At 34.0% G+C, this 26,063-nt stretch overlaps 5 protein-coding genes across 5 annotated transcripts; 2 read left to right on the top strand and 3 right to left on the bottom strand.

Annotated features, from left to right (window-relative positions):
* Positions 1–158: 158 nt before the first annotated feature.
* LOC149738462 (Rieske domain-containing protein-like) lies at positions 159–1,586 on the bottom strand. The gene is made up of 4 exons (XM_089874751.1): positions 1,445–1,586; positions 1,185–1,303; positions 988–1,112; positions 159–484 (listed from the first exon to the last, which is right to left on the bottom strand). Exons 1-4 carry the CDS (start codon positions 1,543–1,545, stop codon positions 392–394), a joined length of 438 nt encoding a protein of 145 aa, XP_089730877.1. The 5' UTR covers positions 1,546–1,586; the 3' UTR covers positions 159–391.
* A 10-nt stretch (positions 1,587–1,596) lies between these two features.
* Positions 1,597–2,748, bottom strand: LOC149738461 (NADH dehydrogenase [ubiquinone] 1 beta subcomplex subunit 4-like). Its single transcript, XM_089874750.1, has 2 exons — positions 2,609–2,748; positions 1,597–2,283 (listed from the first exon to the last, which is right to left on the bottom strand). The coding sequence occupies exon 2, from the start codon at positions 2,203–2,205 to the stop codon at positions 1,765–1,767; it is 441 nt and encodes a 146-aa protein (XP_089730876.1). The 5' UTR covers positions 2,206–2,283; positions 2,609–2,748; the 3' UTR covers positions 1,597–1,764.
* A 344-nt stretch (positions 2,749–3,092) lies between these two features.
* LOC149738460 (UBA-like domain-containing protein 2-B) lies at positions 3,093–4,920 on the bottom strand. The gene is made up of 3 exons (XM_089874753.1): positions 4,691–4,920; positions 4,400–4,459; positions 3,093–4,332 (listed from the first exon to the last, which is right to left on the bottom strand). Exons 1-3 carry the CDS (start codon positions 4,802–4,804, stop codon positions 4,162–4,164), a joined length of 345 nt encoding a protein of 114 aa, XP_089730879.1. The 5' UTR covers positions 4,805–4,920; the 3' UTR covers positions 3,093–4,161.
* Positions 4,921–8,233: 3,313 nt separating this feature from the next.
* On the top strand, positions 8,234–11,819 carry LOC149738459 (macrophage mannose receptor 1-like). The gene is made up of 10 exons (XM_089875378.1): positions 8,234–8,605; positions 8,864–9,010; positions 9,304–9,465; positions 9,614–9,781; positions 9,846–10,052; positions 10,140–10,304; positions 10,364–10,561; positions 10,616–11,299; positions 11,356–11,408; positions 11,493–11,819. Exons 1-10 carry the CDS (start codon positions 8,443–8,445, stop codon positions 11,760–11,762), a joined length of 2,217 nt encoding a protein of 738 aa, XP_089731504.1. The 5' UTR covers positions 8,234–8,442; the 3' UTR covers positions 11,763–11,819.
* On the top strand, positions 11,783–25,942 carry LOC149738458 (polycystin-1-like protein 2). The gene is made up of 36 exons (XM_089875373.1): positions 11,783–12,165; positions 12,573–13,072; positions 13,531–13,693; positions 13,909–14,064; positions 14,582–14,748; positions 14,818–14,968; positions 15,225–15,418; positions 15,585–15,737; positions 15,973–16,079; positions 16,229–16,475; positions 16,674–16,876; positions 17,052–17,270; positions 17,357–17,526; positions 18,118–18,562; positions 18,761–18,997; positions 19,145–19,315; positions 19,500–19,666; positions 19,893–19,994; positions 20,218–20,403; positions 20,650–20,833; positions 20,932–21,035; positions 21,117–21,207; positions 21,333–21,489; positions 21,740–21,892; positions 22,000–22,100; positions 22,294–22,468; positions 22,568–22,816; positions 22,879–23,074; positions 23,239–23,386; positions 23,452–23,545; positions 23,626–23,783; positions 23,844–24,011; positions 24,148–24,314; positions 24,652–24,740; positions 24,956–25,062; positions 25,654–25,942. Exons 3-36 carry the CDS (start codon positions 13,560–13,562, stop codon positions 25,861–25,863), a joined length of 5,760 nt encoding a protein of 1,919 aa, XP_089731499.1. The 5' UTR covers positions 11,783–12,165; positions 12,573–13,072; positions 13,531–13,559; the 3' UTR covers positions 25,864–25,942.
* The last annotated feature ends 121 nt before the right edge of the window (positions 25,943–26,063 follow it).

Below are 26,063 nucleotides of genomic sequence, written 5' to 3'. Positions count from 1 at the left end.
ATTATATTGCACCACCATTTTTTAGAACTTCCATGTATAACATTGTTCGGATTACAATGCAAATATGTTCTTGGCCCTAAATGAATGACACGCTAAGTATAACATGGTTGAACCAATGCTATTATAGCATATAACTTAATATATATCACATGTATTAGCACGATACGAATAACATGTATTGGCGTGATACCTAAAAATATGTTTAGATATCTATGGTCCAACAGTGATGAACATGCATAGCCACATAAGACATAGTTGACATTAAATAACAAACTACAGTTACTTATTTGAAGAAATTACCAGAAACGCAATAATGAATTAGCATCATTGAAGAAAATGTCACAGCAACAAATATAAAATAAAACAGATTAAAATGCCACAAACATTCTTCTCAAATTTCAGTTTCAAATGGCTTGACAGACAGTTTGTAGCTGTGAAAAACATACACTTTCTCACCATCTACTTTGACTTGGTAGGTTTCAGCCTAAAAATATACCTTTAAGTTTAGAGAGCCATTCATTTAACATAATCAATACAGTAAACAAACGAGCAGAGTCCTATTGACAACTCCAGACAATGTGTTGAACTGAAAACTTACAGTAGGCAAATTTACCTTGCTACCATTTAAATACCTATCAATAACTACGCCGTAATTATACAACTTGAAGAATCAATAGTAAGTTAGTAACCATATGATGTTTCACCTTAAAATAATGGTTCAAATATAATTAAGTGTAAGAGAATATAGCATAACCACTTAAGCGGTAACTGTTTGATGGGGTTGTGGATTTATTATGTTTATCTTACAATCCACTAGTGCAAATACTTTATTTACGATTGATATGAAATGGGGAATTAGTATTCTACTCATTTTATTTATACTTTTTCTATAAAGTAATATATATATATGGCCAGTAATTACTAAGTAAATTAAGATTTAACCCAAAAAAATTATTTTTACCAAAACCAAATTAACCCATTAATTACCTTTAATCCTTCCTCTGCCTTTCCAGTTAACAAATTAAAAGAAAAATGATGCCATGGACAAATAACATGGGGTTCTTCCCTTTTTACCAAGTCTTCCAAATCAACAATTACATCAAGTGGCCCTCCTAAATAACACAAATATGCGTTGACACATTTAGACATGTTATATAAATCAAAACCTAGTTTTAAAAACTTACCTGCATGAGGACAAGTTGCATTGATAGCATAGAAGTTTCCATGAACATAAAACAATGAGATATCATCTCGCTTGCCACTGATTGAATATATTCGCTGACATGTCGCAGTCTCAAGAATACTATAAACCAAAATCGTATTTATATGACTATTTACACAAAAATTGACATTTAGATTTTAAATGGTTGGAAACATACATGCAAATAAGCAGATTAGCATGTCTACATTATATAAAAGAAACTACTAACTTCTATTAATACACCTTTTGTATCCAACATACTGCCACACCTTAGGTTTCGCCTGTTGTTGATTTAACTTGTTTTTTCTTTGAAGTACTTTCGATGCTCCAGACTCTTGTGACATTGATTTTGGAAACTTTTTTCAAAGTTTCAATAATTTGCCTAATATGCAGAGCTATTAGTTAATCACACAAGAGAAATTTAGTTTTGAGAACCAATTGAAATAACAATATAACATTTCAGATAACACCAAAATACATTATAAACATTACAGCAATGAACTTGTTCATAAAGAAATGAATTTTATTCCATGCTACAAGAAAATTCGGTTCAAAATTATATTTTAAGATTCAACAACAGATTTGTATCTATCAAGAAACTTTGGACTACTGAAAGCATAAATACCATACAAGACTGGAACACTCCAAGCACCAATCATGGCTAGTACAAGCTTTGGAGTTGCTTTCATTGAGCTAGAGATGTGCCAGACACTATTCACCCATGTGTGCCTGATAACTTGTGGATCACTAATAGCGGGATTAAACCATTTCCCATGCTGTGGGTGGTATGCCTTGGTCCAGTACTCTCTTCGCAGTCTTCCCTTGAGTTCCATTCTCTGATTATGCCGCCGCAGTTCTTCCGGAGTGATTTCGGACCAATTTTTTGGGTCAATTGTTGGAGGCATGGTGGTGACCTTGTTGGTTTTGTAGTTGAGCCGTGTACGGAAACGTGGACCTTTCTTCAGCCTATCCAAGAGCGGAGAAAAATGGGTTTCCTCAACCATGGTTCAACAATACCTTGTTAATCACAACTAATGGTACACTTGACCAATGTATTCTCCCAATATTTTATCTGTTATTTCCTGGAATACATGGTAAACATTAGAACTTTTACATTTGAATACAAACTAAATGCATAATCTTTTATAAGAGGTCAATCAAAATTGTTAACAGAATTATTGCCAAAAATGTGTTAAAGTATGTAGGCCTACCCAGAGTCCGTATATTAACATGTTTAATTACGGACTCTGGGTCTACCTAATTCAGCCGCTTGTTTTTTTATAGTTGACAGGCATTAAACTTTATCGTCATATACTGAGAATTAAAAAAGATAGAAACCAACAACTGTTGTTATTGGCGAAATAAGCTTACTTTACAGTAAGTTAGTATTCTATATTGTAATGTTACCGAAGGTTAGCAAATAACCTCCAGTTTCGTCTTCTGGCTTCTGCTGTGTCAAAAAAAATTGCTGCGCTTCGTCGGTTTTTGTATTTCATTCAAGCGTAACACTGGCAAAACACAAATATTTGAATGGGAATTCATTCGCATTGCATGTGTGGTTTGTTAATACGGCTGCATACGTATGCCTAACGCGGGGAATTAACAACAAAAAAAAACAATTAAACGATAATTTTCCCGAAATTTACACAAATCTAGCTGTATACCGTACAATGTTTGGAAGGCAGAAAATGTTACCATCCTGGGGTACCTCATGCTCGTGATGTCCCTTATCTTTTCTTCCAAACATCATTGATCTCATTTCATTGCACCTCAAAGACTGCTTAGAATATCATTTTTAAAAACATGATCAAGCTGTTTAAATTGTTTAAACAGTATACTATTGTTCAGTTTTTTTAATATGGTTGCTGGGGTTGAGTTTTTTGAAGCTAGATTTCATCAAAATGCGTGTGTATTATGTTAGACACTACATGCAAATAAAAGATAACTTTCGACATGCAAAGATATTCCTGAATGCTTGTTTTTTGTATTAGAGACCACTGAACCTAGCTGTATTATGCATATAGATTATACTTAAATATAAAGTAATGGTATTTGGCCATTTGCATGATGGAATGGCCATTAATATACTTGTAAATTGTTAACACATGAAGACTGGTGTACAAAGTTAACCAAAAAAGTTGACAAATCGTTTGTAAATCTAATTGGCAAAAACATCAAAGTGTCTTTTCCGTTAAACAGTAAAACTGTGTTAAGGAATAAAACATTATAAAAAATATTTTCATAAAGTGGGTTCATTATTACATTTCAGAATCAATTATTGTTTGCTTAAATAAATTTGTTAGGCAATTTATAGATTAGAAGTTGCAATTGTACTACAGCACAGTATTAATATTACGCCAGTTGTGTTTAAGTAAAACATACAGACTTGAAGGACCAAGCTTTTAGATGAAAGTGTGATCAAGAACACCAGCTTCTTGGTAAACTGTGAGTTCCAATGTGAATTTTCATGATTTGGAAAAAGCTTACAACAACACAATGTTGGTGACATGGCTTAATCAAAGAAAAGTTTCTGAGTCAGTGTTATTAATATGTTAACGTATAGGTGTGCTTTATGGTAATTTAATTTGCTTTTTTCTATTGGAAAACAAAAAAAATTATAAAATAAGTTTTAAAAGGAGATATTCGAAAAAACGTAACTCATTGCAATAAACTAGATTGTTGAAAAAAATAATCATTTGTAGTCAACCTCTACTCACAACAACCTAAGAGCGGCTAACTTAAACAGTGCCTTCGTTACATTTGATAAAGAAAAATTTCAGCACATAATAAGCTAAACAATAAATACAGTTATTATCTACTAACAAATATGTCTCCTGACAATGAAACCCAAATAGAACAAACTTAGCTGCACTACCAATAGCAAAAAGTCATATGTAGTGAATCCTTCAAACTAAACATAAGAAGAATGAATATTTGGCAGTTGTTATTTAACATAGTTTTCAGCTGCTTGTGTTTACTTTCATAAAACCGATCTGTTGTGAACCGGTCTGTTGTGCATTGCTAGTTGGAGGATTCTGCTGCTGTTTCTCTCCAGTCTGCATTTTTGAAAATGCGAGCAATGCTTCAGGAAATGCAGGTGGTGTAGCTGGTGTATTGGTTGGCGGACAAAACTAAAATACAAAAACTTAAGTACAAGATCATAATACCTTAAAATCGAAATTATAAAATATAACTTACAGGGTGTTGGTTATGCTGTTGAGGTATTCCAGATTCTTGAAAGTATCGACTTAAGGCAGCCTGTCAATAAAATTAATATTATGGATAACAGACACACTCAATTATATAGATAAATAAACACACTAAAAAATAAACATAACACAATCAGTTTTGTAAGTTTAACTTTAACTTTGCTAAAAAATGTGTATGTTTAAAAAAAATATTTTTACTTTGTAGTTTGTTCTAATGGGATAACCATTGTTTAACTACAGTTGCTTATTTAGGTAGCCCATACGTAGCACAACTGGTCACCTCGAAGTGCCAATGTGTAGATTTTAAATGTTCCCTTGCTTCATGTGACAAGCAGCCAGCAGCCAGAACGAATTGATTCACCATTACTTCATGTTTTAAGTTTACATCATCCATGGTGAGCGTGTTGGTCGGACAAACGCAGATTTGACAGAATAAAAAGTCGTTCTTTTATAAAATAAAGTTTTGCAGGAAGCAACACAAATCTGAAATTGTATATTTTTCATTTACAACAACTTAAACATATTATAGCTATACCTTGTTACACCAGACTGCAGAGTATGGCAGGTGCACACGCGATTTTTTTACAGACTTTTGGTGATGCACGCCATAATTTGTCCCATGCACGCCAATTAATTAAACAAAGAAAAAATACGTATTAAATTAAGTAAGATTTCCTAAGGTGGCTTGAAAATGTACATGCTTTGCACGCAGATTTTTAATAATAGCATGCGCGCACGCGAAAAATAACCGTCTTGCACGCACGAGATCTCGTCAGGTACTGCCATACTCTGCAGACTGGTTGTTACACATGTTATAAATCAGTTCCTGTTTTTGGGTGTAAATTAGGTAATAAATTATTCCTAGTGAGCAATACTACTTAACATTAGTTACAATTTGATCTATTGGTTACATTTATACCATATTTTTATCACGAATTACAAACTTATTTGTATTCTAAGTGCACGGGGTTGACTTTTGATCACGACAACTTTCGGTTTTATTTTATGGCTATTATTGTTTTCACCAATATTCAAAATTACGTTAACTATAGTAAAAGAAGCACTTTTCAAACGTAGCGTGGTATTTTAAAGCATAACATTAACGCTAAAACGTGACTTAAACTACGCGAATGTGATCACACGCAATTTAGGCAATAACAACATTGTTTGTTGACAAAGTGAGAACGCGAAAAACAAAAAAACTATTCGTACAACGGTTCATGTATCGTAACGCGAGGATGAACACAGTTCGGGGACTGTTAACTATTTACTTACACGCAATAACAAAAGTTATCTAATGTCTACAACAATATCCTACAAATACATAAAAAAACCACTTCATCAATATTAGTTTTTGTTGATGATTATCGGAAATTATTGGTGTAATATTCGTGGTCGGTATAAGGTTAGAAGTCGGTGTTGTAATATATTCGTTCCGATTAATATATATTTGCACCGGGCGCTATTGCGCATGCGCCAAGACGATATTGCGCATGCGCAATAGCTCAGAACAATTACAATGGCCACCCGGTTCAAATTTATTACGACCCTTCATTAAAAACGTTCCAGACAAGATGTTTACACGTTAAAACTATAGTTTTTGATTTGAAGTGATCAGAGCTGAGTTGGTATGTTATTTGTAGCCTAAAAAAGGAAGTATTGTTAACAAACTTATTTTATGCTAGTTTAATAAGAATATTTTACTTATAATTTACTCGTGCTGGTGAACCAAGGCGCCGTGGCGTAGTGGTTAGCGCGCCTGCCTGTAACCATTAGGTAATGGGTTCAAGGCTCGTCGCTGCTACCATTGTGGGCGTATGTGTCCTTGGGCAAGACACTTAACGGCAATGGCTCCAACCCACTGGCCACTAATGGGTTGTCCAAATTATCAGCCATACTGAAAAAAAATTAAAAAATCCAAAAAAAATAATCACTCACAAAGTAACATACATTGTAACTCGTAAGCTGGCACGAGGTGTTAAACCCGTGTGATAACGACTGTCGTTTTCCAGCCACGCGAGGATAAAGTAAGTTACATTCATTCATTCATTCATTCATTCAAGGCGCTGATTACAAAAAATATAGCAGCTCCTTTTAATACTTTCTACGCGTGCTACTTACATAAACTTTGGGCACTGTACTAACTAGGCCCCAGCGTTACCGATTTCAAAGTAAAATTTTAATAGTTCGAAAAAAATAATAGGTAGGCCTATGAATATAAATATTCGTCATAAAAAAACATATTTATAGATTTTTACCGATCCCGCTTTAAATTTGATATAGCGCTACGTAACACCTAAAAATGAATTATAGCGATGCCAACAGTACAGATGGTAGAATATGTTTTGTAATATTTTTCCCCGGAACTTTTTTTAGACGGTATGTATTTATTAGAGCTCCTATTGTATTTGTTCCGAGCTACTGCGCATGCGTTGTCAAATAATATAGATGTAGTAGAGTGGGGAAAGATGGGACACTTAAGCACATATTGCCCAAAATTTCCAAAATCAAATCACATGACGGTTTTTGAGTGATACTACAAAATAGTACTATAGGGTAGGGGAAGATGGGACACCTTTAGCACATAATACCGAATATCAAGATCGTATTTTAAACAATTAACAACGGCCTATGGGAGTCGTGAGAATATGGTTTCATAAGTCTTTAAATATTCTTGGTTTTCTACCAAATGTGAGGAGAAATGAAATGAAAATGTGTTCCATCTTTCCCCTACCCTACTGCCATGCAAACTTCATATATATATATATAACAAATATATATACTTTTAAAACGATATCTTTTGTTGTCTTTATTCATGACCACTGCCTATTTTCCTCATGTTTATATCTCAGGTACATTTACAAAACTAATGCTAGTTTCATGAAACAAAAACTGTGCGAAGTTTTTGTTATGAATCTATGAAATTAGTTTAATCGTTTACACTCGCAAACTACACAAATTTATTGGCTTTGCTATTATTCAGCGAGCATTCAAAATTATCACCTCACTATTTTGCTTTTTTTTCTTTGTTAAAAAAATACCGTTTTTTTACATATATTGTTAATATTTAAAAACAGTAATCGACTTTGACGTGCGCTCCATGAAGGCGTGATAATACTTTGGAATAATTCTGTAACTTTATTTTTTAGTATAGTGGGGCGGGGTGGGGGAAGATGGGACACCTTTAGCACATAATATCTAAATATCCTGATCGTGTTTTAAACAATTAACAACGGTCTAAAAGAGTTGTGAAGGCATAGTTTTATAATTCTTTAAATTTTCTTTCTTTACTACTAAATTGGACGGGAAAATAGAATGAACAGGTGTCCCATCTCCCCCCACCCTACTATATCAATAAATGGGGGTTCGTAAAATGAAAATTAAAAAAGACTTGTCTGACAAAGTGTCCCATCTTTCCCCACGCTGCTATATGATAGTACTAATTAGTGTTATCACTCAAAAAAACGGTAGATGGGACGCATTTTAATCTATTTTCTCGTCTCATTTGGTGGTAAACAAAGAAAATTTAAATAATTATAAAACCGTATCCTCACAACTCCTATAGATCGTTGACATTAATTGTTTCAGACACGATCAGGTTATTTTGATATTGTGTATACTAAAGGTGTTCCGACTTCCCCCACCTTACTATATATACATATGTGTGGTCACTCACAACGGAAAGCATAACACCTGTGCTATAACGTCATTCATTCATTCTTAACGTTATTGGCCAACATATAGCTCTAAAAGTAAAATAATTATTATTTCCAAATTATGGTTGATGTACACGTAACCATTGTGTTAATTCCTAAGACGGACTATAAAGTATTTCACCGCATACAAAAGAATCGTGAATAATATATGATACTGTATATATATATATCGTTATAATCCTTAACATGGGGATAAGCATAGGCCGCGGACAAAATTTAATTTTCCGTTCACTTTTAAAGAAATTGTCTGCTACTTCATTGAAAGTTTTTATTTGTGTTACGTTAAGGTAGTATAAAGAATACCAAGCAGTTATCAATGTGCGGCAAACGTTTACTGTGGTTCGTTATTGTGGTAGTTTCTGTCGCGGGAGACTTCAACGACGAGACAATAAATGGAGTTGATTACAAATATGCGGACAGATCAGACTCTGAAGTCTCCTGGTTCAACGCACAACAACAATGTACTACAGGTTTCTCAGGTAGATGTGTCTACAAACATTTATATCTTTACTTTTATTTTCGTATTAAATAACTTTTGGAACTACAATGCCGACTAAAGGCGATTAAAATATTTTTTGAATGGTTCACTAGGAAAAAGATCTGAATAAGCCCATAGAGTATTGAGTATAGATGCATCAGATGTGTTAATCGTTTTTTTTTACGTTTTACCGTTTCTGAAAGCAGACCTTCTCGTGTTGTTAAAACATTTACAAATTGCAGCACTCACTATTTTGTAGGAATCCAAACCGGGTACATGATTGAGGTCGCCACCGAACAGGAATGGATAGACATAACGGATGAACTTCCGTCAAACCAAGATTTCTGGATAGGAGCGATTTTTAATGGGGCGGATGGGTGGTGGGCAAGTGGAAGAACTTTTGTTGGTAAAGTACCATAGTTAGGCCATACATAGTTGCACGGTCTTACACGATATAATTAATAGAGGTCGACCAATATTATCCCCCGATACTTCTTAGACCCCTTTTAAAAGTGCAAATTATGTACGATGAATTCCAAAGCCCTAAATCCCACGTTCAACTTGTATACAATTGAAATAAAAAATGGTCGTTGGCTGTGGTAAAATTTCGGAAGGCGGTTACAAAACATATTGTAATTTATATTTTATACTCTTCATGCTTTTCCATAGCTTGTTAAGATCAGCTATTTTCCCACATAGATGTGCTTACAAACGACTACTGGCATAGTCAGCGTCCATACTCCAACACCTTGAATAGCCCACTATGTGTAAAAACAAAGAAGTCTGGCCAAATTAAATGGAGACTTGAATCTTGTACTTCCACTGCTCACACATTCTGTCAAAACAAATTAAAAACACCAGGTGCTTTAATTATTTTGTCATTTTACCTATCTTGATCTGTAGGCCTAATTCCTATTTTAAATGATAAAGCTAAACGCTGGCAATAAATTTGTTTCTAATTACACTCAAGTTTTATCTAACCCATATATTGCCACCATTATATGAACAGAGTTTCCCATACGAATGTTGGACACTTCTTTCTTTACATTCTTCAGTCCAACATTGATTACAAAATCAGAAAGTGTTAGTTACTGTGAAAGTCTTGGTGGAAGCTTGGTTAAGATTACTACTACATCACAAAATGAACATTTGACCAAACACATAGCAACCTACTCTGGTAATGTACATATTCAAGTGTTACTGAGAACTTGAGATTATTTAAAACAAACACAACTTTGCAGATACTGATACAAAATATTTCATTGGAATAAAGTATATTTCTTCAAATTATGTTTATGAGGATGGGTCCAGTTTAACTTACACACCATGGAGGTCCGGAGACCCAGATCCTGTAAAGAAATGCGCAGTAATTGATGGCTCTTTGTCAGCTAGTGCAAACTGGCACTCTGAGTCTTGTACCAATACCCATAAAGTTGTATGTAGTACAGGTAAAAAATGTTCCTACCATATGTTCGGTGCAATGTCTGTATTTGCAATTAATGTGATGTCAGAATTATTACAATAGGGCTTTTCAGATAATTGGATCCCGTTTCGTCCTTCATACCAACATTACAAAGTTGTTGAGACGGCTGCTACCTTTTCTGATGCAGAGAATGATTGCAGATCATATGGAGGACACTTGGTAACAATAAACGATCCAGGAATACAGGGATTCCTTGGCAATGCATTAAATTACTCAAGTAAACTTTACAAGACACAGACTTTTGTTTTAACTAATCTTTTTCACTTGTTTAATCAGCCTCCCCTGACCAATGGTGGGTGGGTTTGTCTGATCGACAAAATGTTGGGACATTCAAATGGGAGAGTGGTGTAGATGTGGAGTATGTTCCTGTGAATTCACTTAATGACCAGAAATGCATCTCATTGGATAAGCAGCTTGGATATAATGGAGTTGAACTCAGTTGCAATGACATGCGACCCTACGTTTGTGAACGAGGTGATTTAAAATAATGGTTAATAATGAGCAGGTTTATACTTAATATAATCACAGATCCAAGTACAGTGTCACCCTCTCCACCAGCAACAACACAAGCAGAAACAACCACACAACCAGAAACAAGCACACAAGCAGGAACAACCACACAAATAGAAACAACCACACAAGCAGAAACAACCACACAAATTGAAACAAACACACAAGCAGAAACAAGCACACAAATTGAAACAAGCACACAAGCAGAAACAACCGCACAAGCAGAAACAACCACACAAATAAAAACAAGCACACAAGTAGAAACAAGCACACAAATAGAAACCAGCACACTAATTGAAACAAGCACACAAACTGAAACAAGCACACAAATTAAAACAAGCACACAAGCAGAAACAAGCACACAAATAGAAACAAGCACACAAATAGAAACAAGCACACAAATGGAAACAAGCACACAAGCAGAAACAAGCACAAAAAATCAAACAAGCACACAAGCAGAAACAGGCACCCAAGCTTTAACATCATTTACTGAAACAATAGTTTTATCTACAACTCAGGAAATATCAAACACCACACCTAACTCTACATACCTAACCCAAAATGAAGTTCTTACCACCACACCCAATAAACCAACAACCATAACAAACTCACTTCAAAACACCAACTCAAACACCACCACCATTACCATTACGCAAGTACCAGAAGAAACAACAGCTGCAAATGACTTGACTCCATCAATTGGTAATAATAAGTCTTACAAATAATAAAAAAAGGTTTTTAAAAACTGTCGTTTTTAGTTTATTCAGGTGTAGCTTCTCTACAACAGGAATCAATCCCTACTTCTTCAACAGTTAGTTATTACTTTTTTAAAACGGTTTAATTATTTACCTAGTCCCACTTTTGTACTAACATGGTATGTGATATTCAATTTTAGGATGGAATTCATCATTTTTTAGTTGGTTTGACAGATGCAAATAATCCAGTGTGCATTGCAATATATGTGGATGAAGTAATACATCAAGTATTTGACAGAGATGATGGATATTGTTTTGATACATTTAATTGGAACAGTGATGTTACATATGTTGATTATGTAGAAACAATAATTGTGAAAGAAAGGCAAGAACACTTTCATTATTTTTATATTCAACTAATAGTAATTTTTGATGTACCCTCCCACAATTGGATTTCCTATTTGTCTTAATAAATCATTATTTTTAAATATTTACAAAACTCTGTTTTAGATTTTCTTGGGAGGGTGGTAGCTTTATCATTAGAGCTGAATACTACAATGGTCAATCCATACAGAAGTTTGGTAGTGATCTTACAATAAACATTGGACCTAGGCCTCAACCTTACACAGTTATAACAAGTTTGTACATTGCAAGTTCCATTAGCACAACTGCCCATATTGGGGTGGACTTTGATTACTCTGACACCAAAGTTTGTTGCCTTGTGACCTTTAATGATATCACTGCTAATACTTTGCTGGTTCGTGCTGTCAATGAGACAAAGTGTACTGCATTTTTTCCACCATCAGCAGTTGATCATGTGATTCATACTGTTGATGAGGGAGAAATATCAACAACTGTTGAACACAATTACAGGTGGGCAAAATTGTGCACAACAGTTCAATATCTCAGACTATAAATGTATAACACACAACTGTATTTTTGGCGGGAGTGTCATTGTAATGAACATCTTTCACCATTAGTAGCAGATGAAAGTAAATTTATAAATGACTGCAACTTATTTCTCTTAGCATGATAAAGCAAGGGTTGTAAAACACAGGCGTTTTGTTTCACATACGTTTTTGCCTGCTTACAAGTTACCACATATGTTACTCAGTAGGTGATATTATTTTGGGATTATTATAAAGGGCTGACAATTTTAAAAGCACGTACATAGCAAAAATGGCAACAGCTTCAAGCCCAACCCATATCCTTTGGACAAAATACAGGCTTGTTAACCATTATGCCATGACATGGTATATTTAAATCTGCTTTCCATTAAGGACACATGGAGAGCACAAAATCAAAGCCTTGTATTTTGATGGGGCAACTGTGTCTGCCATTGATTTAGTTTCAACTGACTTTGTTGTTGATTATCATGGATGCCTACCTACATTTGAAATTATTAGCACGGATAGCAATAATCTAACAATCTACCGGTCCCAGTCCCTAAGTGTTGCCACTTACTTTTCTGTGGATTGTGATGGGGTGGAATATACTGCATCGGAACTGGACGTGCATATTTCATGGCACAATCGAAACTGTATCACTGGAAAAAGGATTCAAGCATTTCCTTATTTCCGTGGAGTGTCAGCTGTTTTTCCCAAAAACACATTTAATTATGGCTGTAACAAAATAACAGTAAATTTATCTGTTCGGCCACCGGGAAGTAATGGTGGGCCACCTACCACTGCCGAAACCAGCTTGTTGGTATCGGTACTTCCTACTCCTCTTGTTGCTAAACTACCTGGTGGAAGTGTGAGGTATGCAAGTAACAGCAAAGGTAAGAGGTGTTACCTATTTTATACCTGATTTTTTAAACTACTTTTGCTTATGAATGATTGTGACTTAATTATCCTTGCTTGATGGTAAAGTCAAACATCATTACACACTGTTATGTTTCATACATATTTGTGAGTGAATATTTATTTTTTTATATCTATTATATATCTATAAGTGAAAGGCGAAGAACATTGAATTTGTTACCTTAATTGACCACTTTGCTGTCAAACAATATCTTTTTAGTTAAATTATTCAGGTGACTTGTCTAAATTAAAATTGGTTTATTTTGTATAAACCTGGTAATGAATGCCCCCATTATGGAGCTTCTCCATTTGTGTCACAACAATACGATAGTGTTAAGTATAGTTATCTTCATAAAATATTTATTACAAAACAATGGTAGAATTGTAGTTAACATTGTTTACAACGTAGATGAACAATTCAGTTTTCACTTTTCAGACCTGTTTATTGATGCGGAACAACAATCCATGGATCCTGACACTTTACCAAATATGTCTTCTCAGTTGAAATACATATTCACCTACCAACTGACTGATGGTGGTATTATTTACGAACTTGGAAGTGGAAAGGAAATGAGTCATGGACCTGCATCAATTCAAGGGTTCATACTTTACCTTTTTTTCAACGAAAAACAAAAATGCCATGCGAAGTTTTATTTCATTTATCTGTATGATTAAAACAGTTATAAACATAAAAGATAAATTCCATTTTGTGAAGAGTGGAAGTAGGGCTGAAATGTGTATGTATACTAAAATATTCAGCATTTTTTTTGCATTTCAATACTGAAAAGTAAAGATTACTTTATAATTTTTTCAGATCTCAGAATGGTACACTACTGATTGAGCTTCCATCATCCATTGTGGGTGAGGTGATTAAAGTTGATGTTACAGTACTTGGTACACAGGGAAGGCAATCTTTGGTTACACAAAACATAATATTACTGGACAATCCACCACCACTGACAGAGATCAGGCAAGTCCAAACACTTTTTCTATAAAATTAGTGTCACTGCCAAATTTGATAATAAATTAATAAATAATAATATGTTGCCAATCAAACTTCTGTTTATGCAAATTCCTAACATCTAGTCTCACCTCTTCCATGCCAATCTTACTTTGTTGCTATTTTCCAAATTTTTATCAATTTTACCTGGTGTGGCAAAGTGATTAGCCCGCTTGCATCTAACCCAGGGGTAATGGGTTCAAGGCTCCTCGCTGCTACCATAGGGTGCGTATGTGTCTTTTGGCAGAACACTTAATGGCAATTGCTCAAACTCAGTGGTCATTAATAGAATGTCCAAATTATCATTCATACATAATAAAGAAAGAAAACACCCCAAATATAATCACCCGCAAAGTAACATGCATGGTAACTTGTAAGCTGGCACGAGGTCTATGAAACAAAAACACTCATGTTGTAATGACTGTCATTTTTCAGCCATACAGGGATAAAATAAGTTACATTTATTTATTTATTTATCTGTTTTCAGGTGTATTAGAAACTGTGAACTGAACATTGTAAATCCGTACATATCATCAATATGGGAAATTTACTTTTTTGAAGAATATTATAATCGTGAAATATATTCCTATTCCTGGTCTGTGGAAGAAATTGACGAAAATGGTGAATTGCACGAACTGGATGGATCACTTTTTGGTATTTTACACTACATGAAAAACCACCAATTCATTTATTTATTTCTATAACAATTAAACACTGTAACAGATTCTTCGTACCAAGAATTTGAGATATACCCAGACACTTTATACTCTGAATACAAACATGTACTGAAATGTACTGTAATGGATGTGGATACAGAAGCACAAGTGCAAGTAACTCAACAGTTTACCACTGATGAACCACCATATGGGGGAAGGTAGTTTATTTACTTCTTGTTAAGATCATGCCCATTGTTAGAAATCATTTAAGTCTAATTCAATATATAATTTTTATTGCACACATTAGTGGTGTTGTAGATCCTTTTAAATCCAACAGTTTTTTTGATGATCTTCTTTATAATTCATTTTATAATATTACATGTCCATTCATTGGTGATGTTCTCTCTTATTTTTAAACTCATTAAATGTTGATCAAGACTTTTTACAGATGTAACATATATTGTTTATGCTTAGTTGCTTTGTGACACCGGAAGAAGGACAAGCATTGGACACTCGATTTGTTTTTCGCTGCACTGATTGGATAGCGGATTGGTCATTTGATCAAGTGGAAACATTTCAGCTTACATATTCCTTCTACAGTAACTCTTCAGGTTACTTGACATTGCTCACTCATTCATCTTCAGGAAGAACTTCACCCACGATTGTTCGTAAGTAGTTTGTAACTGGAAATTTTAATTTGTTTTAAGCTTCTTAAATTCAACCAAGTAGTCTAAAGAATGTTTTTTTTGGTAAATATAAAAATTCAACGTTGTTGTAGTTAGAGTGTCACAGTGGTTCAATCGGTAAAAAAATGTTAAAGTCCGTTTTTTTTAGCAAGAGGATTGAAGGAGAACAACTACACATTAGAAGTTATCGTTAATATTTGCAAGCGAAGAACTTTCTGTGCAACAACAAAAGTTAAAATGCGAGTCACGCCGTCCACTTCAAGTGATAGAAACTCAACACTTAGGAATCTAGGACTTTCATGTGAGATCAAGTTGTAGTTTCATTTGAACCTTATTAGATGAGTGTTGTCATCACTTTGAATTTATATAGGGATTAGGCAAAGAAATTGAATTAGACTTAAGACAAAGTTGGCTAATAAAATAGTTTTTTTTACTTTTTATGTTTTGTGTTCTCTTCTTGGTGCAAATGCATGCTGCACATAGACTGTAAACACTTTGCCTGACTTACCTCTATCGCAATATATTTGTTTTTTCAGCTATGACCCAAGATGTTGCAGGTCTAGGTCAGTTAGCAAGTGCTATGTTCACAGAAGATGAAGATTATGATGATTATTCTGAGTGGGAATATGATGACAGGGTTCAGGTTATTGACATCTTTTAACATTATACTTGAAAAACTAATACAAAATCAGTGTCTTTGTTAAATTTAACCTCATCTAATCTAAAACCTTCAAAATACAAAAAAAAAATTGCAATAAACTAAGTTTGAAAATACATTTTATTTTTTAACAGATCCGCACAAAATTCATTGATGCATTAGATGACATGTTGAATAGCACAAGCGGAACACGTACAGCAAATGATATGTTTCAGATGTCAAATGTTCTTCGTGAATCCACAATAAAGTTTGAGCATCTTTCAGAGGAAGCCACCTTCAGTGGTAGCACTGTGGTAAAGAGGTTAGGTCAATCTATGTTGGAAGCATTGGATGCAGATGAAGGAACTTTGGATGCTGAGAATGTCGTGGGCATTGCATCAGGTATAAAGATATTACAATATCCACATCAATCCTCCTATTACTTTTCATATGCATAGCCCTCTGAAATTTAAACTAAATATTGACTACTAGGTCGCAAATAAAGCAACTTAGCTCTTCGTGCAAAAGGCATTCTCTTCAAACCAAAAGTTGTTTAGGTTTACTCTAAAAACCTCTTTAGTTCCTAACTTGCTTTTACAGCACTTGTGTCGAGCATGGGAAGTTTACTAGAAGCATCATCGGCTAACACAACATATGAAGTTGCTGAATTGCTTCAACCTACCAATGAACAATACAAACCAAGTGGTGATAATGTCAATGACCTTTCCCCTAGAGAGATTGTGTATTTGCAACAACAAGGGTCAGCAAGTCAAAAATCTGCAAATGCAATGGAAAATACAAATGTAGGCAGTAAATTATATTTGTTGGTCTGCTTTTTATTTGTTTTAACTGGACATTTTTCTTTTTATAATGCTTACCTAAACTGTAATCTTACCAAAAGAAAATTTATTTGGAGAATATTCCTAATATCACCATATTATTAGAGTTTTACATTAAGAGTTACTCTTGATAATCCAGCGAAAGTCAGTGGTCAATAATGTGTTCAACGGAGCAACTGATGTTTCAAAAGCCATGACAAGTTCACGAATTGCAGTTACAAACAAAGTTGCTTCTGCCACAAGTAACAACATGGCTATATCTGTTGTAACTGCCGAATCTGGTAAACCTGTTGTAGCTTCATCTAATGTGGGAAATTCTGTGACCTTCAATGTCAAAAATGGAAGCCAAAATGTTTCGGTAAGCAGTGTTTTTTTTTACTCTAAATCAACTTTACAAGTGTATTGGTGGAATTTATTACAAGTTACAAGTGTATCATTTTAAAGCTGGAATCACTAAAAAAGAATCCGTTTGTCTTTGACTCCACCTCTCTTTTAATAAACTCTGGAGTTGTGAAATTAAGTTTCACTGACACAGCTACAAACTTTGGTGATAACATAACAGTCTCCTTGAAAAATTATGAGTCAGCTGTATCTTCAACCAACATTGAAACAAGGTAACCAGCAGTTTTGTAGATGCTCTATGGCAGGGGTTTCCAAACTTGTTTTATCGCGGGGCAATATGTGAAATCATAATTATGCGTCGGGCAGGGTTCTCTATATTGGCGACGCGACTTGTATTGGCCCAAATTTGGTTATAACGAATACTGTTAGTTAGGTCAGGAAGTTCGACACATATGCCGGTAATAAACATGGCTTCTAGAACAGATTATACTACGTACTCGGGAGTAAAAGACAAAGTTTCACAGTTTTTTGTTGAATCATGCCGCGATATAACCCATATACCAGAGTAACAAGCGTATAAGGTTGGCTGATGCTGTGACAGTCATAACTATTTTTGTGACGTAACAAAGACAATGTAAATTATTACAGAAATCAATAAAACATTTTTAGACGAGTTTTTAAAGTAATATGTTCATTTGTAATCGGTATCTTTAAAGTCCTCTGAAGGCCATTTATGTTGGTCCTGCGGGCCGCGATTTGGGAACCCCTGCTCTATGGAGATTTCATTAAACACTTGTTGTGTAGATTTTTTTATATTTATGACACGACCTACCTAATAACAATATTCTTCATATATATTACAGTGAAGGTAAAATTTCGGTGAGCCGATTTGAATTAAAGACCATTCAAAACTCGATTCTAATTTATGTTGTTCCTAACTCTATTGGAAGTAAAGTTAATGTATGGCTGAGTATCGGTTCGCAACCAACAGTAGCAGCATATTCTGATGATCCTGAAGTTAAGTATGATGTCTCTGATTATGTTTTCCATCTTCCAATAAATGGTGCTGACAAGGTAACCAATGAAAGTTACAAGCTCTTCATCCCAGCTAAGCAGACAAAAGGTTCAGGGACTTACTTCATGGTCACTGAATATTTTAGCACCACAAGTCGCAGGAAAAGATCTACTGTGACTAATTCAACTTTAAATAATTCAAATAATAGCAGCAGCATGACCATCAGTATTTTTACCCCTGCGTGTCAAATGTTTGACTCATCAACCAGCTCATGGAGTAATGGAGATTGCAAGGTAAGTGTTGGTCCTATGTGTTATGAAACTTTACAAGTTCAATAATACACTTAGACAGTACACAGATAGAGCAACATTTTTGAGCTATTACTTGGGATACATTTTCTGTTCTGTAATTTATTTCATATTTAATAGAGTACCAATTACAATTGACAACACTCTGGTTTTAATACTTTATACAATCCACTTCTCCTGCAGGTCACTGAAGAAAGTACCATAACAACAACTACATGTGTATGTCCTCAAAAGGCAGGCACGGCCATTATTGGTGCTGAATTTTTTGTGGCTCCTAATTTTATTGACTTCTCATCAGTATTTAGCAAAGTAGATGTGATTGGTAATGGTGCAGTGTTGTGGACCTTGGTGTCCTTTGTTGCCCTTATGTTTCTCATGTTTATATGGACCAGAAGAAGGGACAAGCAAGATATCGAAAAGGTAAGATACAGCTAAATGCATATTGAATAGTACTAGTGTTTGTCTTGTTTTCCAAGTAGCCAATGTTTTTTTTAAACTAAATATTTTTGTATATGTTTAAACTGCAATTCTATACACAGACTACTCTATAAAAAAGTATTTCAACAGTGGGCCATAAAAATATTGGCGGACAATGAAGAATTTGATTCATACTTTTACAAGATAAGTGTGGTGACAGGGATGGTAAGAGGTGCTGGAACTAAATCTACTGTTTACATGAAGTTGGCTGGGCATGAAAATGCAACTTCAATCAGATCAATGAAAGATGCTTCATGTAAAGTAAGTTCTAAGAAAACAAAAAAACTATAATTAGAAATGAATGAATTGTTGTGATAACATTCAAGGCAGTAAAAATAATCAGATTATTTGGTATGGTGAAGAATTTACAAGCTATACAATAAATTGAGTTCATGTACTGTACTAACATGACATGACTAAAATTACCAAATATATTTTTTTACAGAATTGGTTTGAACAAGGAAGTACTTGCCAATTCCTACTGAGCACCCCAAGTAATCTGGGTAACCTTGAATATGTAAAAATATGGCACGACAATTCCGGAAAACATAGAAATGAAGCCAATTGGTTTCTTTATGAAGTTGTGGTTCATGATTTGCAAAACAATGAAACGTATGTCACTGTTGTTTTGCTTCTAACACACACAAACCTATCTTAGTCTCCAATCTGAATGCATCCATTCTTTGTGTCACTTATGTCAACTGGATTTTTTCATAGAAAAAAATAAATGAAAAACTGAGATTATAAGAATCCATAGTGACTTATTTCAGTCACACAAAACTAAGATGTCAAAACTTTATTTCTAACTAATCTGTACGATAATAATGAAACAATTCAGATATTTCTTTCCTTGTAACAAATGGCTTGCTGTTGAAATGGATGATGGAAAAATTGAACGATTACTTCCAGTGGCTGGAAGAGAAAACTTGTCTTCTTATAGGTAAAGTTAAACTTGATTTTTACAGTTTATCAAGTAGTATTACATTCTTGGAAATAGTGTTTTACCTACATTAGTTTTTATTTAACTTTACAAACTTAAATGCTTATTTCACATAACCAGAAGCCAGCTGGGCCTACTTCAGAAACAGCAGTTATACTAAAACATTATTTTAATTTTCTCGATAGCTGGCAGAATATAAATTAAATTTCTTACTTTCAAACAGACGTGCATTCTCAATGACCGCTCGCCAGAAAATAACAGATGAACATATTTGGGTTTCAATCTTTGTAAATCGGTCTGCTAGCAATTTCACTCGTTCTCAGCGAGTTGCTTGTGGGATGCTCGCTCTGTTTCTTACCATGATCACAAATGCAATGTTTTACAAAGATGCAACTGATTCAACTGACAGGTAGAAAAATGTGTTTTTCAAGGATAACATTTCATTCACTTAACTGAAATCAAACTTCAATTGGCGAATGTCTAATAAGTCAACGCAGTATACAAGCATGCGATATTGTTAAGAATGTCTTCATTATATTGTGGTTTGTAAACCTGTATTGTGTGTAGGCTACATAGAGCCTGTATCTGCATGGACTACTTTTTCCACAAAAAAAATTTTCACAAAATAATAATTTTACATATACAATTTCTGCAGCAGTTCTTTCGTGATCAAAATTGGACCAATTATTATTGATCCGAAAACTTTATGGATAAGTGTTGTGTCGGCTCTTATCGTAATCCCACCCTGCCTCATGATGATTGAATTATTCCGAAGAACAGAAAGTAAAAAGAAGAGAAACATTGTGAAAACATTGTCAGATGATTCTGATAATAATAAAGTAAGTTTTGTTGCAAAACAAATAAATGTTTTTGAATAATGTAATCATTTATTTTGAAAGCATATTATAATAAACTTTTTTGTTTTCTTTGTCTTTAGAAAAAATCAAAACCGTTTTTCTTTCCTTATTATTTTGCTTACTTGGGTTGGTTGTTTATATTTGTTGGGATCGTGGCATCAGGCTTTTTCACCATCTTATACAGGTATGTAAAAAAATCCATTTTTGTACAGTTTGTGCGTTATCTGCTAAAATCTTCTAATAATTACGTAAAATTTGGTTTCAGTTTTCAGTGGGGAAAAGAGAAAGCAGAGCGTTGGTTATCATCCATGATGCTTAGCTTCTTTCAAGACTGTGGCTTAATTCAACCTTTGAAGGTGACAAGCACTTACAGTTTGTAAAATGAAAATTAGTAACAATTCATACAGAAATATTTTTTGGAAGAAATACATATTTTTTACCTTCAAAGTTAACTTCAAGTGATTAGAAGAGTTTTTTTCAGGTTTTTGTGCTAGCAATGTTTATTGCTTTAATCTGTCGGAAAAGAAAAAAGTTTTCAAAGGACTGGAATGATACAAGTGATGATGTCATAATCAGACCTCCATCAACAGCAAATGGATATAAAGGGATAAACTTACCAAACGGAATTGAAACAATTGGTATTGTTATTAAAACTAAAATTTAACAAGTTTTTATAAAATTTCATAGCATTATATAAATGGAATTAAAAATACGTTTTTGATTTTAACAACATGCGACAAGGAATACAAAACAATGTGAGGTTGAAAACAAGCAAATAAATTTTATTCGGTATAATTAATATTATAATTAGTACATTTTTTGGGTAGATTATATGAAAATGTTACTAAAATAATTATTTACATGTGTTTTTTACTTTTTAACATACAGATCCTGATGCAGAAATACCTGAAGAAAATCTTAAAAAGAAAGAGGAAGGAATAATCAATGAGGATGGTTTAATCACATGTCGGCTTATTCGAAAACTAGAGAAGAAATCAATGCAATTCTTTACAAACTTTCTCATCTATGTTTGCTACATTGGTGGGTGAAGTATGAGTTTATTTTCTGTATTCACTTTCACATCTAATTCATTGTACTTAAGTTTGGGCCTTTACATATTGTGCAACAGAACACCTTTATATTCACAGCTTTGCTTTTTTACATCTCATACCATGGCCATCAGGACAAACATTTCTTTCGTGAGACATCACAACTTCGAAACGTTTTTCATGCAAATAAGTTCCAAGAGGTTTGTTTAACTTTATGATTGTTTCTATTCTATTACTGTTTTTTAACTTTAGCAACAATTGTAAGCCATCTACTAACTAACATTTCCAAGTTTCCATTGCTTAGATAAGCAATGAAGGATTAATTTGTTATTACTGTATTTACAGACTTTCGACAAAATTTACTATGTGCGATTGATTTATATATTGTTACAGGTGATAAAAATAGATGACCTCTGGAAGTATTATGAGCAAGACTTTCTTCCCTCTATTTATCCACAAATCGACTACAATGAGAAGAAGATGAAATGGCAACAGCGCGTGTTTGTGAATGATGGAGCAAACTTTCGTGTTGGACCAGTCAGACTACGTCAATTACGATCAAAGAGTGGTAGGAATTTCTTTAACTTTAAGACTCAAGAATTTAGATCAGTTTAAAGCTTTAGTACACCAATGCTTTGCTGTTTCTAATACAAAAAACCATTCACAGATGTGTGTGCTTCACTTTCAAAGTTTCCAATTTTGTATGAATTTTCCAACTCAAGTGTGCGGTCATGTGTGGAAGAATACTTTGAGTTTCAAGAAGATGATTTAAACTACACGGCTGGGTGGAAGAATGCAACATTGAGAAGCACTTCTGATGAACAATGGAATTATAGGTCAGGTGATATAACACTGGCAACACCAACTCTTGGAAAAGTGGGTTTTTATGGTGCTGGAGGATACGTGGCAAATTTAGGTGAGCTTGAATTGCCTTCCTTATTCTCTCAACTGTTGTATTCAATGTACTATCATGAACAGGGGTGAACAAAGACACTGCAATGTCAAGGTTAAAGTATTTAAAGGAAAAATTTTGGATTGACCGACGAAGTCGTGCTGTTATTGTTGAAATGACGATATACAATGTTCATACAAATATCTTTGCCACAATATCTCTGATGTCAGAACTACCTACCAGTGGAGGTGTGGTGGCTACAGCTCTTATTCATCCATTTAGGTGAATATAGTCAAAAGTAGTCTATTTAAGCCAGAGCTTTTCCTGTCTGCAAAACTGAAGTAAACTTTCATTTTTGAACAAAAACTACATAATCCTTTAAAAAATATTTGTCATTTTGACTCTTTGCACAGTTTGGTTTTTCAAGTTCAAATCACTCTTTTCAGATTGTACGTGCTACAAGACTCCACCAACATATTTGCTGCTGATATCATAGTTGCCATTATTGTTCTGTATTACATGGCAATGACAGTCGGGACAATTATTAAAAAGAAGCGAAAATTCTTCAAAAATCCATGGAATTATTTTGGAATGGTATGTCATTTTACAAAGTATTAGATCAAGCAACTGTTCCATCACATCAATCATATATTTCTTAGGCTCGTATAATCCTAGTTGTTTCATATGTTGGAATGACTTTGGTAAGTCACAGCATCCAAGAAGAAACATTGGAAAAATTTCAACAAAACACTTGTAAGAATTAAACTTTAACTTTCCATATAGGATTACATGATAACAAATAAAACAGCTAAAGCACATCTTCACATTTTTAGATATCTTTGCAAACTTCCAAACCCTTGCAACTTTGAATGAAAATCTAAGATATCTTGCTGGTTTCATAATATTTTTAGAAACAATGCGAGTTCTTGAGTTTTTTCGTCACCAAAAACACATGAGGAAATTTTCTCTTTTGTTTCTCAAAAGTAAAAAGGTGACAAGTTAAAAGATGTCAGTTAAACTGGAACCAACTTCACAACATTGCTTTGCACAGGTCTTGGCAGAATTTTTCCTTCACTTCTTACTAAGTATGGCAGCATATGCGGGCACAGCATTGATTTTATTTTCTCAATCCTCAATTAACTTTCAAACCTACGCAAAAACATTTCAATCTCTCTTTGGAATTTTGCTGGGAGATGAAACTTATGAAGAAATTAGTATGGTAATGCCCTTTTAAATAAAATTAGCTAATGTCTGTAAAGTATAAAAAACGCAAAAAAAGTCAAACAAAAAATTAACCTTTAAATATTTCAGCATATTATTTACTTTACAGTGATCAACCTGTTACTGTATTACAGATAAACAGGGTAATGGGCAAGATTCTGTTCTTCGTTTTTAGCAGTCACATCACTTTCCTTCTGGTGAACCTTTTCATAGGATTAATTGACATCCTCTTCCACGCAATCCGTGATGATCCTGCTTCTGTAAAATCAATGAAGGGAGAATATTTTATGGTGGCCATTATGTAAATAATTTGCTCAACTTTTGTTGTAATAATATGGAGTAAAATTAGCGTTTCTGGACCCAAGAGCCACATATCAAAAGTGTGCTGTCATATGAATTTAGTCAGTCACTGACTAATGGGTAAATGTGCTTGTTCTTTGTTTACTACCAAATTAAAATGTGCTTGTTCTTTGTATACTAACAAAATTAACTGTTTCTTTTGTTGGGAAAAAATAATGGATATAAACTATAACGGTCACAAGCCAAAATATTTTTATACATAATAAATCAGTTAATACTATTATATTACCACTTTATACATGATAAATCCATCTGTCTATACTGGTACATTGATGCAGACAAGTTGTAAACTTCTTTCGTGGAATGCTTAACCTTGATAACATCCTTTATAACATTGAAGAAAGTGATGCAGAGGAAGATGCTGAAGGTAAAGTTATCACCATTCTCCTTCATAATATGGTAATGCGGAAATGGCTAAATGCCTCTGATTAGTAATGCGCATAAACAAAAAATAATCGCAACTAGTTCATATGTCATCATTTAGTCAAAGCACTCCTGAGTGAACATTAAAATTTAAATGTGCTTTGTAGCTTGTTTTGTAAAATGTTTATTTAGTTTAACAATTTAATGTTGTTATTACAGTGTTGGTAGTTGACAAACCTGATAGTGCTGGTGTAAGCCAACCACTGGTAAGAATCAGAAGAAAGAAAAAACTTAGAAGAAAACGAAGGAATAGAATTAACCCGATGGTAATAAGTTTGGTGGCGAAAAATATTACTGTAGACATCTTTTGGGTGAATGGACTAACTCTGGCTTAAATCCCAGATCCAAGTTCACCATAGAAAAACCTCAACCTTATTAATTGTCCATGGAAAAAAAATTTCTAAAAAAATTAACCACAAAGTTACATACATATGTTAAAATTTGAAACTCTCCACACGAGGATAAACTTGTATAGAATATTCCAATCTTAGGCTACACAAAAAATATTAAAGTTTTACCACTGTTGTGTTCAGTTGGTTGCATTTTCTGAATTTTAGTTCAAATACGTGAATGAATAAATGTCCTTGCGACTTATCATGTATGTTGCTTTGTGGGTGATTATATTTTAAGTATTATTTTTTTGTTTTGGTATGGCTGATAGTTTTGACAATTTATTACTAACCACTGGGTTAGAGCAATATAGGTGTCTTGCCCAAGGATATATGGCCTATGATGGCAAAAGCGACAAGCCTTGAACCCAATACCTCTGGGTTACAGTCACATGCGGTAACCACTTTGCCAAGGCACCAGCAAATATAATTCAGTAACCTTTAAAGTAACTACCATCTTTATTCTAGAAAAGTGGTAACCTGCTCAGAGCTGAAGAGTTAAGTGAAGCCCACTTGGAAGCATTACGAAAACTTCGCAGGCTTGAAAAGGCAGTGAATGATATCGACATCTCATCAGCACAGTCAAGAAGACAGATCGCGGGTTTGGACCTTGATGCCGTTGCCGACGACGTTGACTTCATATACGAGGGGATACGCGACGAACTAAAATATCTGTAAACTGTAGCACTAGCTGTAGTAGTAGGCCGTTTGTGCTTTAGTCAACCTTTTTGTAATAAATAGAAACTACAATGTAAAACATCCTGTGTATAAAAATTCATATTTCCCTTTACCACAAACTAATATTAACTATGTACTTAATGGTGATAATCTTGTAACAAACTTTAATATGATGTAATATGACTGCTGCAATTTTACCA

The sequence above is a fragment of the Ciona robusta genome, chromosome 3 (genome assembly GCF_009617815.1).
Source record: "Ciona robusta chromosome 3, ASM961781v2".
Classification (NCBI taxonomy): Eukaryota; Metazoa; Chordata; class Ascidiacea; order Phlebobranchia; family Cionidae; genus Ciona; species Ciona robusta.
The sequence above is the reverse complement of the archived record's forward strand: the minus strand, read 5'-3'. Positions and strand labels throughout refer to the sequence as shown.